The following is a 21,808-nucleotide window of genomic DNA, read 5'->3' as shown; positions in this document are numbered from 1 at the left end:
CTTTGTCTGTGGATTGACAGCAGTAATTGTATTTGTTTTCATGTAAGTACTTAATCAGAGATACAGGTTATTTTGTTTATGCCAACCATTGATTTATGAATAGAAAACATTCACATCTGTAGCCATATGAGAAAAAAAAAAAAGTTGTCAGAAAGCCCATGAAGACACAATCACAGAAATAATTTTTAAAACGTCAGCTGTTGTCCAGATACTGGAATATCCAACATCTGGTGGTCAAAATCAGTGTGAAAATGTCCTGTATACAAGCAGAGCAGAGAAGCAGGACTCTTCCAACTCTGAAAAGTAGCTTTAGTTTGAGATTCAGACCAGAACGGGCATTTCCCTTGATACTGGCTGCTTTAGTGAAACTAATTTTGTCTCTTGGAAATGTGGCAGGTTTGTGACAGAGTGTTTGGAGAACACAGTGTATGTTCCTGTGAAGGGACATGTACCTATAGCTTGCTGAACTCAAACACCTCCTTCTAGATTCATCAGAGCTGCCAGTCTTCCTTCTGCTTGCACAATACTGATCATAGTTTGTGGAGATTTTTAAAAATTTGCCAAAATTTGACCTACAAAATTCAAAACAATAGAATAACTTAAAGAATCACTGGAGCTTTTAAAGCAGTTTCCATGCATATCGTATGTCAGGAAGTGAAAGCTGTGACAAACTGTGAGCTTTTGTGTCTTTAAGGGGTATTAATCATTGACAAAAAGCTTGTCAAGTACAGATGGATATATTCCATGCTTGGTATCTGTTCATGCTGGCTACCCTACCTCAAGCTTTCTCATGTCTGCTATGGATTTTGATATTAATAATCTTATTGTCTTTATTTTCTGTTAAATTCAAGGTGGCAAGGCCATCTGTAAATGGCAAAAGTAAACATCTGTTTACATGTCTCCAGAGAGTGCATTGTGTGTATTCTGAATATCAGCACAGTGTACTGAGGAGTATTCAAACAGACATATCTTGAATTTGACCAGGAATATAAATGTGCTACTAACAATCACAAGAGAAAATGCATTTGTTACTGAAATTTCCAACACCTATTTTTCCAAGTATCATGTCATTAAAGGAAGGTATAGAAGTAGCTGGCTCTTTCTCAGGATAATTTTTTTTAATAAGGATAAGTAAATGCATCTGAAGGTACAAGAGCCTAGTCTGACAGATGAGTGAATAACAAATATGTAATATGAACCTAAGTATTTTGAATCGAGTTTTTTGAAAGAAAACACCTTACACCTTAAGTTTGTTTTTCCCCAAACGCATTTACCTCAGGGCAATATTTAGCCAGTACAAATGGTCTCTTTCAAGACTTCATTATCCTGATCAATTTTTGGTGGAACTATCATTGCAGAAGATGTTATCAATCACTTAATATTATTCTGAGCTGTTCAGTAACTGCTCTGAGTTACTCAGCTGTAAGAATCATGTAATTTGAAGGTGTCTCCTCGTATGGAAGATTTCCTTTCCATGATAGTTGCCACAGAGAACCATTGTCCAAAACTCCTGTTGTGTGCATCCTGAACTTAATCTGTCTGCATGTTATTATTTTGCTTCATTTTGAGACTTCTGTAACCTTATTAGTGTACTGCTCAGGTAAGAGCTGAACAGGCAAATGATTGTTGTGTAGTGTTCATCAGGAAAGTTTATTGCTGTTTAAGCAGCATTTATGCATTAAAGCAGTTTAGCATCGGGTTTTTTCTATGCTGCTTGTCCCCTGAACACAAAAACATGTCAGGCTGCATAGAAGAACTGTTACTGTAACATGTGTTGGTCTTTAGGAAGAAACTGGAATGATGTAAGATGACATCAGCCAAACATCTTGTGCTCATGGAGCTGTGACATTCCTCTGAGTGCAGAGCAAAGCTTCCCGGATGGGCTGTGCACAGGAGCACAGATCACGGTCTGTTCTTGTGAGAGGAAGACAGAGTTGCTTAAATCTGGAAAATATTTTGCCTGTGTATTTCAGCATACTGACCTGTAACTGCGAACTTCTAGAAAGGTGGTTTTCCAGTAACAGATTTCTAAAATCTGAATTCATTGCATTCAGACCAAGTGCTTCACACCTCAGCTGTGTGCAGGTCTCAGTGAAGCAATGGACGTGTGTGGATGGGTGTCTGCACAGCCCCTCTGAGCAATGGCTGCATGGTGTGTCACACTAACTGGATGTCAGCATGCTTAGTGGGTGATAACTCACTTGGTAATTCCTAAATTCAGAATGCAGTCATTTGTACTCAACTGGATCTCAAAAAGCTTCGTGGCAGCAAGGCTAAAGACTTCACAAATGTAGGCAGAGAAATGTGGTGCTGGCAGCACACCAAACGCTGAATTCATTCCTGAATTTTGCTAACCAAAAAGTTAAGGGAAGAAACTCAAGCTAGGAGGAGCTTTCTCCGTCATTTAACTGTGATACAGTTAACAGCCCAAAACATAACAATTTCAGGAATTGGGACAGAATTTTTCTTTCTTAAATAGGGAACTTTGGTTGAATTAAAACCAAGGCTATCAAGTCCAATTTCTCTGGCTAGTGTGAAATTTCCTGACAAATTACTTACTGAAGTATCCTTTTCAGAAGCCAAAGAGCCAGGAGACAAATTTAGCCACTTGCCAGACAAAGTCTTACATTCCAGTTGAAGTCTAAACTCTTCACTTATCAAATCATTACTGCTCACAATCACCTATGCAAATAGAGAGAAGCCTCTTAAGATCTTTTTATAGTTTCCCACCAGTTACTTTTGCCTAATGTTAATGAGAGGAAAGAAGAGCAATGAGAAATACAAACCTGTTTCAGAAATTATGCACTCACTTGGACAGTGAAACAATGATTGTCATTTCTTGTAATGTCATCTATGTGCTAGACCTTTGCTGACAGTACTAAGAAAAAATAAGATTTATTTTCTAAATTTTTTCTTCTTTTTCCATATGTTTGCATGTTAAATAAAGAAAAGTTGCACTTTAAAAACATTTCTAGATGATTTAAAGTGTTTTCTTGAGAAAAGACAATTATAACCAACAGGAAGATTGGGAAATAATATGCTGAGCCTAGAAATAACTATCTTTTTCAGAAAGAGGAATGTTAAGATTTAATGTTTTAATTTGTACTTGCAGGATATTGTAACTCTTAAATGTATTCTTGTCCAAAAGTGCAGACAAGTGTCAAGGTGGCACTTTTGGGTCTTTTGTGGTCAGTAAGGTGATTAAATTAACAGCCTTTGGCTTTCCTATTAGCTACTTTGGATAAAACCTGCTTTCATTTCAGTGAGTTTAGTAATCTCCTGTCGCATGTGTTCATGCACGTGTTCAGGCATAAACTTCAATGCAAAGAACTTTGTTGTTAAGCCATTATCAAGTTTTGCAGTTTGCAACGTGAGAGCCTCTGCAACCTGGAAAATGGTGCAAGTGCTTCCTGCCCTCTCCAGGTGTCTGCTTAGGTTTTTGTCCTGATGTTTATGGTTCCATTGTGGAATTTCTTGTATGTATTCTGTAGGAGGGGGGTTGGGAAGCCCCAGCAGGCAAAAACCACACAAAATTTATGAACTAAATGTTAAATTTTCCACTTCAAAAGCTCTGTGTAAAACTTCTTCAGAACTTTAGCTCTCTGGCTTTTTGATCCTTTTATCTGGTGTGCATATTAGATACTGAAGAGTACAGTTAAAAATGCTACTCTTCAGCCAACCAGAGCAATAAACATACAAAGTATGTAAACACAGGGAAAAACTGAAATTTCGTCAAGTGCTTTACTTTCAATTACAGTGTCCATTAAAAGTATCCATAAGGGGGAAAAATATCCTAACATCGAAGATGACAAAATGGTTGCAATAATAAAAATATTGCCTTTTTACAAAATACTTCTAGTTCCTGGTATTTAATGTAAACTTTAACTTAGACTGAAAGTAATACTTGAGGCTCTCTATGCAAAGCTCATACTGCTGTACAACCTGGTGTATATCATAAAGCTTTATGAAGTAGGTAATAGAGAGCAGAAGGCTGATTTGCCAGGGTCAGAGCCCAGAACTAATACAAACAAACCCCAAGTTTTCTGGTTCCTGCTTCAAGCACTGGCTATTTCCTTTCTCAAGTCTCAAGGTTTCAGGGTTTTTTTAATGAGTGTGGTGACATAATGAGTATCTGGAGACCTCAGCTTTACCTTGGAAGTATGTTTCAACTGCTGTTAATATTATTGAAAACCTCTCAGTGTCAGGGGTTCAGAACCACAACATTGCACATAGAAGAAGAAATGAAGCTGTTATGCCAGCATGTGCTAAAAGGTACTCTGCTTCTCTTGCTGCAGCTTTGAAGGAAAACAAATCAAGGAAGCTACTTCTGCTTCAAACCAAGAGTTGTGTGTTGAAACACTGAGCTGTGTGAACCATCCACAGTGAAGATGTTGGAACGTTTCACATGGTGAAACTTATGTTTCTTATCAGTTTAATTTAGTACTGGATGGTATGGAATTGAGCTGCTCTTTACTTCCTAATTTGCTATTGCACATAGATGTTGCTTATTCTGTAGCCACATGTTAATATTCAATCAAAATATAGAATTAATTAATAACAGCTTTATATGCTTTATTTTCTCCAAAGCAACTGAGATGTCCAGGTTAGCTTTGTCTCCAAGACAGTGCAAAGGTAATGAATATTTTTTCAAAGTGTAAAGGCCTTAATTAGGATAAAAGTTATGTATTGCCTCATTCTTCTGATTTGGTTTCCGAAATGAAGAACTAGTCAAATCTTGAAAACATGAACTATTTATTTAAGAGTCTATCATCTTCATGACCTATCTAAAGAATTGATTTGTCTCACAGTGTGGAGTTTTGCCCTCTCCAACAGTCACTTCTCGATTTGGTGCTTTGAACACATTTGCATTTTATACACTTCAGTGTCTGAGCTGGCAGTCTGTTTGAATTTGTCATTTTGGCACTTTTTTGTTTACTTCTCAAATACATTCAGAGAAGAGTGATATCCATTCTCTCACCCCTAAAAGGTAAAACTTATTAAACAGTTTCGGTTTTGAATTTAGGTGTAAGAAGTTTCTAAGAAATCATTATGGTGCTTGTTGTGGCAAGTTTGTATTATTATGACTTGATCACATCTTCATCATATTCATCCACTTGTCTTGCTCATAAATTGTGCTTTTTTTATCATTTTCCACCTCTGAAACTACTTTGCACTCTTGCATGTGAATAAAGACAGTATTCTTTGTTTTGGAGTACAAAGAGAGAGAAAGCATGTTTATACCAGAACCTGGTAATGCCTTGTATATGCAAAGTGTTTCTAAACTGTTATAATAGTTGATGTTTAAGTGTAGCTATAGTTGTACCCTTTGAATTGATTTTGATTTTGTAAACAATTGCTGGTGTTGACAGCCATGAATTATTACAGCTTGAATAATAACTCCCCTAGAATTATTCTAATGCAGATTCTTAAAATTGCTTCCTGTTGGATTCTGGCTGAAACAAACCAATATAAGCTAAGGAAATGCTATTTCACTGTTGGATACCACAGTGAAGGTGTTGGGTTGTACCTTTGGAGTCTCACAACTAATCTGTTACCGCTGGCAGAACTTATGCTTTGTATCAGAACTATCACTGAGAGGATGCTGTGCTGTGGTTTCATTTGCCTCTCCTATATTCCAGAAGTATTTAAATGATGTAGATTTTCTAACCAGTTCAGCACTCTGTTGCAGAAGCCTGTAGTCCTTGGGAGCAGAATGAAGTATGTTGAATATTGCCTGCTATGTGCAAGCCATGTTCATATTGATAACAGACCTTAATGTAAGAACAAAGTGCTCTGCTAGTAAGTAGCTACTGGGCATTTAAAGCATATAGGTCTTGTTTTGCGTTATTTCTTTGTCTAATATGGGCTTAAATTCTGTTTATGAAGTAGAAAAATGACAGGAAGTTGTGTGTGGCTGTGAATTATAAGACAAAGGTAGCTCAGTGGGTAATACTCCAGTTGATGGAATATACAGCACAGTAAGTAGTTGAATTTGTAGACAAGAGAAGAGTAGGCTGGAATTTGAAAGGATTTCTAGGTTCTTTCTGTTGTATGATAGAAATCTAATACAAAAGAATCTAATTTAATTTACTAGGCTTTTAGTGGAACTACTTTTTCTTAAGCTATAATTAGAAATTCTTTCTGACATACAGAAACTGTTTTCAGCAAGGGAGAAGGTGCATGGTCCTCAGTCAATGTTAGCTTTCCTCAGTCAAGCAGCTTTCTGCTGCTTCCCAGCTTGACTTCAGCTACCTGAGCAACAGCAAATTAGGAAGTAAAGAACAGCTCAATTCCATACCAGTATTAAATTAATCTGATAAACTAATGCCAGATTTCAAGGGCAATGGCAATTCTGCCTCTGAATCTGAGCAAATAAGTGAATAGATGGTTTATGAAGGTTCATTCGTGGTCTGTGTAACTTCTATGAATGCAGCCCTCACTTCAAGTGAAAGAAATCCTGTTTAAACTCTTTGCTCCTCCAAGTGATGGCTTTTTGCATACTGTGTGGTAAATTGTGGTTTGCCAAGTGAGACAGTCATGCTTTCTTGCATGGAGTCATCTTCCTTGTTACCACATCTCAAAATGAGAATGGAATTATGAAAACATGTACAGCTGGCTACAATTCATTTTTCATTCTGTTTGAGGTGAGTATAAGGCTCATTCTAGTGCTAAGCTTTCTAGTCAGTCCTCTTTGTTTGGTTGGGTTTTTTCCTCACAACAGTCTCTAGCAGCAGTACTTTAGGTCTGGTATTTTTCATTTTATAGTTTGACTATTTTAAGAGGAGCTGCTGATTAATAATATAGTATAATATATATTAAAAATATATAATATTATTATGCTACAAGCATAATAATGAAAAAAAAAGACACAAGTTAGATGCTTGTTAAGCCTAACACATTCTTAACAAAGAATTATTTTCTTATTTAAATAGTTAACATGAAAATATCTTTATAAAATCCAATATTCAGTGTTTCATTGACAATTAAATTGCTCCTTTAAATGGGAGTAGCAAGTAGCAGTAGTGTCTTTATGACACTTGTGGCATTAAACCTCTGAGGGCTCAGGTCAACTTAAACTGAAAACCAGCCTGGCTAATCATCAGTTGACCCCGGTTTTCTCCTCTGTGGTGCTATCATTTTCCTATTGTATAAACCGTGGTTTTGACGACATCTGCAAGTACATTTTACACATCGCAGAGGTGCGGAGAGCATTTAACCCCTTGCCATGACCTGTGTGCAGTTCCTGGCGGAGCCCTCGGATGAGATCGGTGCTGCGGAGCTTCCCGAGGCAGCAGCAGAGGAACCTGCGGGGCTCGGAGCTCAGCGGGTGCCACCAGAGGGCACCGCGACGCAGCGCAGAGCCAGCGCAGGGGCTGCGGGGAGCAGAGTGAAGCGCTTCGAGTTTGTGTGCTCTGAAATAGCGTGGCCATAGTGACATCTGTCGTGTTAAACCTGTGGTCTGTTTCTAGCTTTTAATAAAACTCAAGTTCAAATTCCTTTAGCGTAGAGAGGGTTCTTGAGCGTTGGCTTTATCTCCTTTTTAGGCAATGTACCGAGATGCTTTATTTAACTTGGTGTATGTCATTGCTTCCCCAGTGATTGCATCAGGGACTTGAAAATCAGGCAGAGTTTGAACTTAGCACATTTAAAATGCACACATCAGCTTGATCATGTAACAAAGCATTAAGTGATGTGGTGGATATGCTTGAGAGATTCTCTTAGAGCTTGTTAAGGGAGCCTTGTGACTTAAATGAGATTCAAGACTTGATTACTTTGATGCCATCAAAATTACTCATTACTTCACCACCTTCCTAGTTGATGATGGTGGAGGCTTTATTCTGGTGTGCAGGCAGTCTTGCACTCTGTGGTTCTGTGATGGTCCTCTGTTGCTTAAACCATGGCACCATGTATTTGCATTCCATAAAGCTTGTTTTTTGTTTTGGTTTGGTTTTTTCGACCATAAACTTTCAGAATTCAGGACTTCAGCCAGATGTCCAGGCCCTGCTAAAATTCCCATCAGGCCTCTAGACAACTCACTATTGTGCATGAGAGGAGTATGAGCATTTGGGAGCCATCAGATTTACTGCACATGTGCAGGCCACATGGAAGACATAAATGCAGTGAGTCCCACTTGCTGCACAGTGTGTGGGGATGCGTAACTGCCCAGCCATCCCTGACAAGAAATAGAGTGATGTTAGGCATACCACAGTGTGTAATGTGTTTGGAAATTAAGACTGAAACACTCATGCTTGTGTGTTTTATGAAGAAGTTGTTGGAAGTTCAGAATTGTCTAGACAAATTTTCTTCCACATAGTTTTCCTCAAGGAGCTGTGTGATCTCCTGGTTTTGTCCTACAAGGCTTGCCTTTGCTCATAGAGCTCAGCTCTTCTCTAGAATGTCAGTGGTGTGAAGGATACTAGGGCAAGGTGGAGCTGGCGAGGATATTCATGACAAGCTGAAGAAAGCAGCTCTGGAACTGCTTAGGTGACAGCACTGCACAAATGCAAATACCCTCTGAATGTCTGTTTAATAAACTGTTCTTCAATTAGAGAAAAAAGCAAAACTATTATTTCTTGAAAACAGATTAAATAGAAATATGCATATATCAAGCTCAATTTCCAAATTTAAATCAAGATGTTCTGCATAGTGAACTACTCACTTCTTAAGAGAAATGCCTGTGTTTCTTATTGCAGCAGCAGCAGGCAAGATTTAAATCCCTGCTGAGTAGACACAGCACACCTTTGATAATAATCTTGTTTGTAAGAAGTTCTACATATATGGAAATGTTCATAGTCTCTAATTCTTCAGGAATTAGTATGGGGAAAAAATGTCCACCTTTACATAGTTGATTTCACAAAAACAACTAACTTGGTTAAAATAATATAAATATTACTAAGAAACCTTTTATAGTTCCAGACTATTCCATAATCTGGTTTTTAGTGCAGTTTTGTGTAACACATGCTGTGCTGACTTCTGTCAACTCCACACTTAGAGATGGATTGTGACTCCTGTGCCAGTCTCTAGCAATTACCTGGAGCCTGAAGCCATAGTAGATGAATGAAGGAAAAACAGCAGCATCAACACTCTGCTTCCCTGTGGCATATCTTGAGAATGTGTGACCATCTCCTTTAAGAGCTACTTTTACTGTAATGTAGGAAAACATGCGTCCTATTTATTACAGTAATTAAATGTATTTAAAGACTAGGCTTTTGGATCATCTGGGTTTTTTTCTGCCATTTTGTCTGGTCCACTTGTACTTTCCAAGGAAATTTAGTTGTGAGAGATTAGCAGTGAAGCATGGAATATGCTGAATGCTCTGGATGACAGTGTTGAAGAGGTTTGAGGGAGCTGTTACAGCATTTGTTAGAATTTGAAGTTCATCACAAGTAAACATTAGTAAGCTTAAAGAAAAAAATTGCCATCATGCCCTGACCTCTGCATTAGCTGTGATCATATTTACTGTCCAATAGCTTCTGTACTTCCATGCTGAAGTGAAGGGTGTGTGTCTTCCTATGGCCCTCTTGGAGCTGGGAAATTGCTTGCTAATAAACTAGAACAGGAAAAAAAAAACATCTTTCTTTGGAGTGGTTGCCAATGAGAGTTAGGTTCCAACAAAAGTATTTTCACTGGTTGAATGAGCCAAGAATGTATACCTTCATCCTGTATGGAAGGACTTCAGGGCTTTCAGAGTACTTTGTCCTCCTAAGCAATGTAAGTTCTCTCAGCTGGCCAGAACCAGCTGTTCCTTGTTCCAGAGCTGACCTCTTGGAGACCAACACTTGATTGAGGGTGCTTGCTTCAGAATAGATAGCTATGAGTGTCCGTGACATGTCTGGAGCTGTCTGTGCTTTTGCTCTTTCAAGAGGGTGAAGCAGAGGGATACAGTTCGAGCTCCTACAGTTATCATTGCTGCTTTGGGTACTCAAAGGCTGCAGAAGGATATGTTGTGGCTTTACCCCTTAATTAATGTCTTAATTCTGGAGGTTAAAGTTATCTTCCTCTGCTTTTTGCTCCAGGAAAGGAAAAGTCTATTAGAGGATCCAGATAGAATTGTACACACCTTACTAAATTTTGTTGTTTCTGTAGATTTGGGAGAAGAGGAAGAATAGGATTTTCTAATCTTTCCTGAAGCAGTATAAAGCAGCCACTTAAAGGGGTGACAGCTAGAGTCCCTCTGTGCATATTCAAACCTTGTGTCATTTGTCACTGAGCCTTCATGCATTGGAGACTGCTATGTAAGGACCACCTAACTGAGCTTTGGGTCTAGTCATGTAAGTAGTTCAATCTGAAGGTCTGGTAACAGCGGTTTCTCTAGAAAAACAAAATTCCCCACATAAACAAATAGCTTAAAAAATAGCAAAATAACTTCTTTGTTTTTTCAAAGACCAGAAAAGGTGGAAGGTTGACTTGTGATCTTGTGTGTGCTCTTCAGCAAATTGCTGTTCACCGAGAGGCTCTATAGTGTCAAGTCTCAGCTTGTTCTGGGGGGCAGTGGACAAGTAGCTGCTTTGCTGGCTGTAAAAGGGGACATTGCACTCATGTGGGCAAAGAGAGCTATCTACCAATGTGGCCAGAAATGCCTTGGGTAATGACATGTTTCCACTAAAAGCCTGTCACTTTAAAAAAACTCAAAAAACAGTATTTTATGTTCATAGAAAAGAGCTGAGCACATTTTGGGCCCAATGTGAGAAACTGAGTCCTAATGTAACTAAGCCTGGTCACATCTTTGGAGAGATTGTGATGGTTTCATGGTAATGCTGGTAATGCTAAAAATTCACAGATCTTTACTGAACTGTGAAAAGAAAAACTTTTCCCATGGGAACAGAGCCTGTACCCTGTAGTCATGGACCCAAGAGTTTGTGATGTAGATGAAAAACTGACAGTTTGTGTTCCCAAGTTTGCTGTGCATAGACGTACCTGTGGAACTATGCTTAGCTGTTCAGAAAGAACCTAGGTATTTTGAAACAGGGTTTCATGTTGTTTGTAAACCAGCTTTTTTTTTTTTTTTGGGTACATAGTGTGGGTTCCTGGTCTACTACAGGGAGAACCTATCTCTTAATGGGCTAAGAATTATGTCCAAAAAACCGCTTTTTTGTGTGTCTCTCAGACTTCTACTTTTCCAAGTAATCTCTAAATGCGACGAGAAGTCCGGTGCAGAGGGGGGGAGCTGCTCCGGGGGGGGAGCGGGACGGAGGTCCCGGCCCGCAGGAGCCCGATGCGAGTGAAGGTCCGGCTGCCACCGCCAGAGGGAACTCGGGGAGTGGGAACGGGGGAACAAAAGGCGGCGAATTCCCCTTGGAGGGGAAACCTGAGCCCAGTTCACGGAGCGCCGGGCGGCGGTTCCTGTGCTTCAGCCCGCACATTCCTTTCCGAAACCCGAAGCGGGGGAGGGGGCTCGCCCCGACAATGGGAACCGCGTTTCCCCGCCGCGGCGCCGGGCGCGGAAGGAAGGGGCTGCGGGGGGCTCCCGGGGAGCCCCCGCCCCGCCGGGGCCAGCGCGGCCCCCAAACTTTCACCCTCCCTCCGCTCCAAAAGTTGAGCAGTTTGGTGACGTCAGGGCCCCCGCAGCCAATGGGCGTTGCGGGTGATATTTTGGGAGGGGGGAGGGGTGGCACCGTGCCGCGGGCGGTCGCCCGGCTGCCATGCACAGTGAATGGGGAGCGGGCGGACAGCGCAGCAGCGACCGGGAACGCCGCCGCCTCCCTCCTCCGCCGCTCCTCGCAGCTCCCCGGTCCCGGCTCCGGCGGCCCCCGGCGCGGGGGTGCGGGCCCAGAGCGGCAGCAGCCGAGGGGCGGGAGGCAGCGCCTGAGGAGCTTCCAGCGGGGCCGCTTTGAATTCTCAGCCATCTCCTCCGCGGGTTACCTGCCCGGCCCAGGTGGGGCTATGCGGAGCGGAGGAGGCTGCTTTGGAGACCGCTGCCGTTTCTGATGGATGTTTTTGTGTGTTTACTTCCACTCCCAGTTTCTCTTTCATCTGAGGACGCATCTGGCTCCAGCTCTGTTAAACTTTCTGCCTTCTGGTACCGCTTGTAGATAACAGAAAGAAACCCGAGCCCGAAAGGCAATTCCCCACCTTCCTCCACCTAACATAACCTTTTCAGGAGTCTTTGAAGGTTTGCTGGTGCTCCGGCGGTGATGGCATTGGTGGGTTCCCTTGGGCTGTACTAAGAGCCTCTTGTTTTCCCTTTCTTCTCAGAGGCATTTCGTCTTTAAGGGCCGGCTGCTTGCGCACACTTTTATACCCACTGAAGTGATCAAGAAACCATGTTGTCTCGTGGGAGAAGTGCGTTTCTGTGCCTCGGAATGATCTTGAGCTTTTGGAGCTCCGCGAGTTGGATGCCTGTTGGAGGATGCCCTCATAAATGCACATGTATTGCTTCCAACGTGGATTGTCATGGACTGGGTCTCAAAACTGTACCGAGGGATATTCCCAGGAATGCAGAGAGACTGTAAGTAAAAACCATTAAGGGCTCTTCTAATACTTGTGGAAGCATCTGGGATTAGTGCCTTAACACCTGCCTGCCGGTGCAGAGTACATCCTAACAGCAGCTTCAGTAATCAAACACGGATTAATGTTTTCAGGAGGGAAGGGGAGGAGCTTTTTAGAAGTTAGCTAGCATGCTGCTGTTCTTGCTTCTTGAAAAAACATTCAGAGTTCTGCATTTTTTTTCAGGTACCACCTGGTTGGGTTTTGCAGTGGCTAACATGTAATAGAGTATAGGGCTCTACCTGGAATGCTCCCAGCAACAACCATTGTCAATCCAAACACCAGTTTGGTACGCGATTAGAAACCCGGGTGTTTTCACCTGGTGGTTGGTAGCAGTGTCTCAGTGTGGTGACTTCATCACCATGGAAAAATCGACTGCTGCTATAAACAACTGAAAATGGATTTGAAAATCACATTAGAGCAGCCTCTGATTTCTGTAATAAACTGTTGTGGGAAGCTGGTTATTTAGTTTTTGATCTACTTCAGGGCTTATGATCAGCACAGGATAATACAACAAATGTGTTCTTAGTAAATTTTCTACAGTGTAAGTTTGCACCAGGTTTTCAGTTGGCTCTTTTTTTCCTGGCTTAACAAGCTTGTGAGGAGAAAGCCCAAAGCCAGCTTGAGTTCTCTAAAACAGTTCTGGCACTTGCTGGATGCAGAGGACGGCATCTCTGACACTGCTAACACAGAGCATATGGTACACTTCAGAGAATGCCCGGTGCTGGATCTGAGGATGTCCAGAATGGAATGTTAAACAGAGCCTCAGAGCAGCTCTGTGCTGGGCTCCTCAGCTGACCTCAGGGAAATGTAGGAATTGTGCCTGATGTCGTTTAGCTGAGAACTTTAAATGGTTTTGAACTTGTACGCGAATGCTGTGGATTCTATGGCCTGACTTCGTAGTGTGTTTCCTTCTGGGTCAGAGAGCTGTGGAAATTTCAATCTCTCAAGAGTTTTTTTTTTTTTTTCCTAGCAAGCAATCTAGATGAGGTTACTAAGAAAACAAAGTTTGCATGTGTGAAGTCCTTTTAAAGGCTAAGTTCTATCCCAGGGTGAAGTTATATAGCATCCTTGACTGTTTTGAAATGTGTTTCATTGTGCTGAGAGCAGCAACATGAGGATTTCTTACTAGGCTATTATACCATTTTTAATGTTTTGTTACCTTATCAGTCTCCCTTTTATAACCCCTTGTGTGTTAACAGTTATTCAGATGCAAGTGTTGTAGAAAGCTTAACTTACATCCTCAAAACTGTGTTCTCTTTAAAATTGATGGTAGCAGCCTAGCAGTTTAGAGATAAAAAAACCTCAACCCCATGACAAACTGCTATTAAAGTCATAAACCAAGGCAGTCAGAGTATGTGTGGTAACACGGATGGTTTGTATACCTCATTGTTGATGTGTATTTACACATGGTTTAAGAATCAAAGGCTGGAATTAAATTTCTAAATTTTGGCTTAAAATGATTTGCAAATGCAAGATTAGTTGGCTACCTGAGAAGAATTTCAAAATGGTAATTTGTTATTCCTGAAATTTTAAGGGAATGGATTACTGTTGTCACTGGGTTTCAATTGTGAGAATGTACCTAATAGCAATGTTAACTTCTCTTCTTCCCTTAGCCTTGGTACTTTAAGTGTTAAAAAGAATGGGAGTGCAGTCACTGTGCTTTTGGTGTTGGTAAGTTCTTTGTGGTGTTTACAGATGTAAAATTCAGATTAATGGCTGCATGAAGAACTATAATAGTTATTACACAAAAATCAGTTTCAGTATTTGACCTTAGGGATGTACTTCTCTTAAGTATGAGATTTAGCAGTGTTGGATGTGTGGTTTGATTATTTAAAAACTAGTGTATTGTTGGAACGTTTTGTCTGAAACCTTGTGGAAACAGTATAGAGAGGGTTTTGTAGTAACATGGTTTTCCATGTTTTTAAATACTGTCTTCAATTTTTATTTATTATTTATTATGATCCTTTCAGTTGTTATAGTAGTCACTCTTGTCTTCATTTCAAGTGTGTATCAATTGTGTGCATCAATTCTTTCCATTCTAGACTTCTACTGATTGCACTAAATTGAATTTCCTAATGTAAGCAGTAGAGGGAAGATGACCTGATAGTTCCCTGAGTGTAAATTTTGCTCCTAGGTGAAACCTCGGTCACCCATTGGGTTTATCAGAGTATCTTTTTTTGTTGTGGTCCATGGCAACCTGTAACATTTATGACATTACACTGGGTTGATCTGTAGTCTTTAACTGGTTTAACTTGTAAATAAACCCAAATGTATCATATCTGAAACAACAGATACTTCTAACCTCAGACAAACGATATGTTGGGAAAATAATTTTAACAAGTTTATTGGTGGCCACACACCAAGTGACTTTTTTAGACCTGTGTACTGTGAAAAGGTCTTCTCTTTGGGCATTCTTTTGAGCTATGAATTTTGCATACTTGTTCAAGTTGAAAACTTTCCTTTAATTAATAAGACATTTAATGGCACCACTTAAAATATTTTGCCACTAAGCTTTTAGTGTTATGTTCGTACAAATGTTACAGAATGTTTGGGCTAGTGGAGCCAAGTTAAGTATTATTTAAATTTGTGTTAATATGACACCCTGGAAAATCTGAAAATATAACATTAAATAAACAATGGGAAATATCTTTTGGAGGAAAAGAAATTATTGAGATAAACCAGTGATCATCTCCTGATACCCCAAGAAATTGGTGTCACCTGAAATGCCATTACTGATTCAGTGATTCTAAACGATAAATGTGATGCATGTTTGCTCATCTTTTTGAATGCTTTGGAGTAAGTCTTCCTGAAGTTGTACCTGTGATTTTTGTCTTGAGTGGAATCCACAGATTAACCAGTGAACATAGAAACTTTTTAACATAAATTCATTTTTAATTGCCACTTTACAAATATAGCAAGTAAGTCTAGTCTTGTGTTACAGTTTTTAGCTTGTTATTTCATTCTGTGGCAGGCTTGTAATTGTGTGCTGCAGATTAAAGGTTTTGCTCTGTTAGGTTTTCTGAAGAGCTAAAAAGAGGTCAGTGTATGCTGTTGCACTAAGAGAATATTCTGTCTGGAGAAAATAGGTAGGAAAAGAAGTATCTGTCATTTCCCAGGAGTAAGTTCCATTGAACCTCCGTTCTAGAGAAGGAATCCTCAGAGTAGTCATGTCACATAGCAAGAGACAGCCATGAACTTAGGTGTAAGGTTTCTCCTGACACTGCAGGAAGTGATCCTCCACATAGGACCTTGCATGTGAGCAGGACAGAGCCAACCTTGTGGGTTGATAGTGGTGTTTACTGATCCATTCCATGTTTTTTAAGTAACTTACCATCCTACCAAAAATTTTTTATAGATTTGTGTTATGAAGAAAACTAGTAATTCAATAGCTATCTTTTGACTCTTCTATTTTCCTGAAAAGTTCCTTAGGGCTGCTTCATCCAGCTTCTCTAATCAGAGTTTGCCTGGGAGCCCTTTGGTTCTTAAAGGGGACAATGGAACTTTCCTCAGTGTAAAGTTTGTACACCTATGTGAACTACTATATGTATGGCTTTTTATAACAATAATGCTGATAGCCAAGGTAATTTTGATATGATTTGTAAATGGAGTGACTAGACCAAAGCCACCTGCTTGACAACTGTATCCTTCAGGTCTCTGAAAGGAACAAGTGACACATGGAGACAATTGCTCATAAGTCTTTTGGGCCAGTAGCTGCTTTCTGTTTGAACATCAAGCACAAGCCTTTGTGTTTTTCCCTTCCTTCATACCTACTTCTCTCCCTGTCTGTTAACAACACATTGCTTAGGTATGAAATTTTATTTGGAGAATTCAGCCATGTTTGAGCTGTTGATGAAATTATACTCAGTGGCTGGGAACCTTGTGTGACTAATAGCTCCCCAATGTTAATTGTTAGCCTTCTGCTTTGAAGGTGTCTTTACGTAGCTAAATTGATAAAGCTTGCAAGATGAATCTGTTCTGTGCTTTGTCTGAGTAGCTAAATTGAGTGTGTCCATATTTAGGTGCAATTTAGAAGCTTAGTCATCTGCTTACTCTGGAGTTTTCATGTGGTCTGGGGTTTCTCTTATACAAATACATTATTATGGTGTTTTTGGCCTAGGTGCATGTAGCTGCTGAAGTTGCACTAGTTTGTAGTAAGTCCTCAACTTCCTCAATTTTGTTTCCAAATTAAATCTAAGCTTCTGTGTTGAATGCTTCCAAATTACTGCAGAATGCAATGTTAAACACATGCAAATGTAATTATACTGATTCTTACACTGACATTCTGTTTTGTAGGATCCTTCCTGCTAGAGATTGCCACTCATTTGTTTCTGTACTAGTAGTCTCCAAAACCTTGCATGGAGCTTTATTTTTTTGCCTCTTTCCTAGGTCATTTGTCAGTAAGTGGAGTACATGGCTTTGGATGCCAAGAACTTGCTATTAGAGGTCCTTATCCTGGGAGAGCAGGAGTGACTGAATTTGGACACTGACTACTTGTGCTTGACTGGACATGGTGCATTTGCACCGGGTCAGACCCTAAACTAGATCTATTGAATTTGGTACGTTGTTTTGAAATGGTGGTAATGGGAAGGAGGGTGAAATGAACTAATGTGATATGTTGGCTACAGAAGCAAACAGTGGCCCTTGGCAATTTGTCTGTGTTTGTTGCACACGTTTGGGTTGGACTCTGAGGTGAAAGGGACCAGACTTCTGACTGGAGTATTTCTTAATGAGTGACTCTGAGGCTGTCCACTTTTTCATGTAATGGCTTTTGCAGCTGAGCATTGATTCAAATAAGAGAATTTGGTGAAAGATTCCCCCCTGAAGAACACCTGTTGTCATTTAAAACATCCTAAAATACAGATGATGAGTATTGGTTTCCTCTCCCCTGGAATTCTGTGTGTGTGTGAGTCTGAGGAAGTGTGTACCAAAGTCAGTGTAGCTTACCTATATAAGTAGGCTGTGTGGCCAAGAATAGGTGAGCCCTAAACTTCTTTATTTATACAAAAATCTGATTAAAAATCCTTGTGGTGTACACAGCCAACTCCAAAGTGCTTGCTGTGAAGTCATTTGACCTTCATAGTGAATATTATATAATCTTTTTGAATGTCACTGCCGACCCTTTGGATTTTTGTGTGCTTTTTTTGTTGTTTTTCTTTTTTTGTTTATTCTTAAAAAACCCCTCTACTTCACAGACATTAACATCTGATGATTTTTCATCTGCATTTCAGTGGTATCTAAGCTATTCCCCATGTTCCACATAGCAGGATGCTTGAGGATAAGAACTTGGTTGTAATAAGGATATTCAGTGAGTAAGTTTCAGCCATTGTATTTTAAGAATTGAGATTTTTTTTTTTTTTTACTAAAAGGACAGTTCAAAAACCTTATATCAGGATGTGTTTTCTCCCAGGACCTAATAGCTCAAGTGATTTGAAGCTTAAATTTTCTATAACTTTTGATGCAGTTTATGTGCTTGATTTCCCTTGGCTGCCTGTTGCTGCAGCTGATCATTGCAGATGAATAGCTTTTGGTCTGGTAGTGGTCGAATGGTATCCATTTTCCCTTGATTAAAAGATGAAATTGTTGCTGAACAAAGATGGCAAAAGAAGGCTGTTGGTTAATATTGTAGTAGTGTTGGCTTACGCTTGATTCACTAGAAATTAATGGAAAACTGTTCTGCTTTAAGTTCAAAGTTGAAATGTGTCAAGAGAAACTGTGCAACTCTTTGTTTTTCCAAATGTTACACCTCCTGAGGGAAGTGTAATGTTCAGATACATTTTCCAAAGGCTGAACTGGAACTGAGCTCTTTTACTTTTGGCTGAGGGCTGCAGCTGACCCCTCAAGGAGAGTTTCATGCAAACGTAATTTTGTGTGTGTGTGTGTTTTGGGGTTTTTTTAATTATTTATTTAAACAAATCTATCTAAGAAGTCAGTTGCCTCTCCCCCACCCAGTAATTCCTACGTGGTAGTGAACTCTGTGATTAGGTGGATGATTCTTCCATTCAAAAGTAACTTGAAACAATCAGTTGCCTTGTGTGATGTTCAGGCTTGCTGCTGGACTTCAGTCCTGATACAAGCACCCCTCTGTCTTGCAATACTACAACTACTGAATTGTCTCTGCCTCTGGAAGAAGTTGTGGAATGTTCTTCAGAAGTTACCTACTGCCTCAGTCCTTTCACTTGGTTGCTTTCTGGAAGTCCAGGCAGACACTGCACCAGGTAAAGCATTGCTGTGGCTTAGTATTGAAAACCAGGGACTGAAGGGAAAGTGTGACTTTGAGTAAATGACTCCCCAGTGCAGATCATGTCTTAGTTTTAAGTCAGGCCAGCTTTCTGGAGAGGTGTGATGATGGCAGCTGTAGGAATCAGTGTGCACATTCTCTGCCCTGCAGTTTCACAGCTTCCTAAAGGAATTTTCATTTTTCTGTCTGGCTTGTCTTTTGCTCCTGGAAGACAGAGCAGTGTTTGTCACCTTCAAGTTGAGACAAAGCAATTTTCTAACTTCATGTGAGAAAGGAAGGAAGGACTCAAAATAGGCTTGGAGGGAAAAGCTTAAGAGAACTTTCGGAAGCCTTCTGGAGAGAAATAAGGATGATGTCAGGGAGAATGACTAGAAGCATGGCAAAGATTTCGTGAGGTGCTTGTTTATCTGTTTATCCATGCATTTCTGTTACTAAGATGTGTAGATGAGCAGTGATATTCAGAAACTGTTACCATTATAGAGATAAATTTTTTGTCCCATTATTTTGTGAAGCCTTCCTCTGTTACAGAAGCAGTGTGGTGGAAGCAGAGGGATAGATGCATTCTAGTAGACTGGACTAGACACAATCCTTGTCTGTCAAAGGGTCAGCATTGTCTCTGTTTTAGGTTATCATACAGAGCATATAAAGCTCATTTAACAAATGTGATATCAAGCCCATTAAAATGAGTTGCTGCATATATGTGTACTGCTCTGATTTTTTACTACTGATTTTTTAAAATGAAAACAATTGCAGTCTTTAAATATGACTGTGAGAAATACTAGAAAGGAAAAGCAGCATCTTGAAAGCAGTTCAAATACCTTGTGCCTCTCTGTAGTCATGAAGCATGTTTTGCTTGGACTTTAGTGGGACTTCAACTTGTGAATCTTTCCCAAATTTATAGTGGATCTGCATGATGGTTTTGGTTAGACTATGAGGCATTACATTAAGTACATTTTTTGACATGCCAATTTCAGAAAAGCCTGGTTGAAACTTTTTTGGTGAAGGTGGTAATGGTTATGGCATCACTTAGAAGGGTGGGAACTTCTGGGTCACAAGCTTCTCCCAAATAGTTTTGGAGTGCTAAGAGCAATGCTCCCATCTTGAAGTGGTAGAGCTGGTTAGAGATGGTGTTTTAAGAATATAGCTGAGGAGGAAAAGAAGAGAAGTAATTATGAGGAAATGGTACAGGGGAGCAATTTTGCATTTCTGAAATACCTAAATAAATGCAGTAGGAAAGTAAGCTTGAGAGAAGGATAAAGTGGTCAAACAAATCATGGAAGTGAAATTCTTGAGTAAAGAAAACTCGTTTTCCTGGAGTGGAAGTAGCTGTTGGGAAATAAAGCCCTAAGGCAAAGGCTGGTTCTTCAGAGTAAGATGAAAGTGCACATCTGGATGTAAGTTAGTCTGATAAGAATGTGAAAGTATGAGAAACAGGCCAGTGATCCATTGGAGTTGTGAGGTTTAATATATAACATATGAAAAGGCAGCAAAAAAAAAAAAATGGAGCAATCAAAAGTGTTTTATGTATTTTTGTGAGGTTGTTTAGTTTGGTTTCTTTGGTTTCTGGGTGTGGGGGTTTTTTGGGTTTTTTGTTTTGTTTTTTGTAGGTTTTTTTTTCCCCCTATAAAGTTCTCTAGCTAATTGCTTATAAGCTTTTTAAAAGTTGGAAATTCTTCCCAGTTGATGTTTTTGTTTTATACAATAGATATCTGCAGAGGTTGTTCTTTCATAGTTTTTAGGCTTAGTGCAAATTGGTTTCATAAGCATGAGTAGTTTCAGTAAATTGAAATATCAAATATGTGTGCCAGGTCTTGTTTGGAAAACCTAAGATTTTTGTTCGTTTAGCAAACACTGTGAAATTGGTTCAACTTCACTCCAGCAGGCCAGCTGCTGAAAACAAAAAAGGTGTGTGTGTAGGAAACAAGAAAGGTGGCAATCAGCTTGAGAATAAAAGAAATTACTTCTGGTTGTAACATGTGGATGCTAACTTGTTCAAGGGAATTCAGCATATCAAGATCTTATTTTACAGATTTAAACTGCCTACAGATCTTTCACTGCAACTCCTTGTTCAGCAGTGGCTAAGGCAGACTTGCCTGTTCAGTGTGGTATTTCTTGGGAGGGATAGAGTTGGTGAAACTGGATGGTTTGTAAATTAAAAAAATCAAAACAAAACTGGGAAACTGAAAAAAAAAAAACAAACCCCAAACATGAAAAAAAGATGTCTATTAACTGTCCAGTAAAAGATCTCCTGACAAGAGATTCCAGTCTGTGCATGTCTGAGAGTGAGCAAGGAAATGAAATCATGGCTTGATTTTCATGTCAGATTCACTGAAGAAATAGCTTTGTTGGTAGAACTTTTTCCCAAGTCATCAAGAATTACAACAGTCAGGAGCAGGTGTGAAGTATTTTAAGTCATTACCATTCAATTGTTTGTATTAGTGAAGAGCTCTTAAACAGACAGCAATTTCTTGACTTAGATTCAGTCATATGCCACATAGTAAAGTGAAATACAGACTTAAATTCAGACATCAGATACTGTCTCACTGTAATAAAGAAAGATGGATTTCACTGAAATTTACAGGCAGGTTTTTTTCTTTTTTGTTTTGCCACCTGAGCTTGTTGTGGTTAATGGTGTACAGAATTAAAGCAAACAAAACTGACAAAAAACAGACAGGGGAGAAGAGTCTTAGAAAAACTGCATCTGTCATCAGTCCTTGTTTCTCACTGTATTGCAGTCTCCTCTAGAAGTTAATATTTAATTGGCATAATCATCCTGTAGAAATTATTAATATTTTGGGAACTATAAATATTTGCCATAAATTTTAGTTATGATGTTAACTCTGAGGAATGCTTATACTTGTAAGAAGTATCTTTGAGAAAATCTTGAGATTTTTCTGAAATTCTGTTTTCACAGGATGTATTTTTCGTTGTTTTGCAAGGTATTGGAGATAGTGAAAGTGAATTAATCTAGGAAACCCTTAATGTCCAAAAATGGCAAAAATTGAAGTGCAGGCATATACCTACCCATATAGTGATGAGGTTGTCTGTATGATAGTTAAGTGTAAATACAGCCTGAAGAGT

The 21,808-nt window shown here is 39.6% G+C and overlaps 1 protein-coding gene across 1 annotated transcript in view; it reads left to right on the top strand.

Annotated features, from left to right (window-relative positions):
• Window positions 1–11,851: 11,851 nt before the first annotated feature.
• The window catches only part of SLIT3 (slit guidance ligand 3), a 433,718-nt gene continuing 423,761 nt past the window's right edge, over window positions 11,852–21,808 (top strand). Inside the window, 1 exon segment of the mRNA XM_008503402.2 lies at window positions 11,852–12,448. Coding sequence (XP_008501624.2) covers window positions 12,264–12,448 — 185 coding nt within the window. The 5' untranslated portion in view covers window positions 11,852–12,263.

The sequence above is a fragment of the Calypte anna genome, chromosome 13 (assembly GCF_003957555.1).
Source record: "Calypte anna isolate BGI_N300 chromosome 13, bCalAnn1_v1.p, whole genome shotgun sequence".
NCBI classification, from domain to species: Eukaryota; Metazoa; Chordata; class Aves; order Apodiformes; family Trochilidae; genus Calypte; species Calypte anna.
The sequence above is the reverse complement of the archived record's forward strand: the minus strand, read 5'-3'. Positions and strand labels throughout refer to the sequence as shown.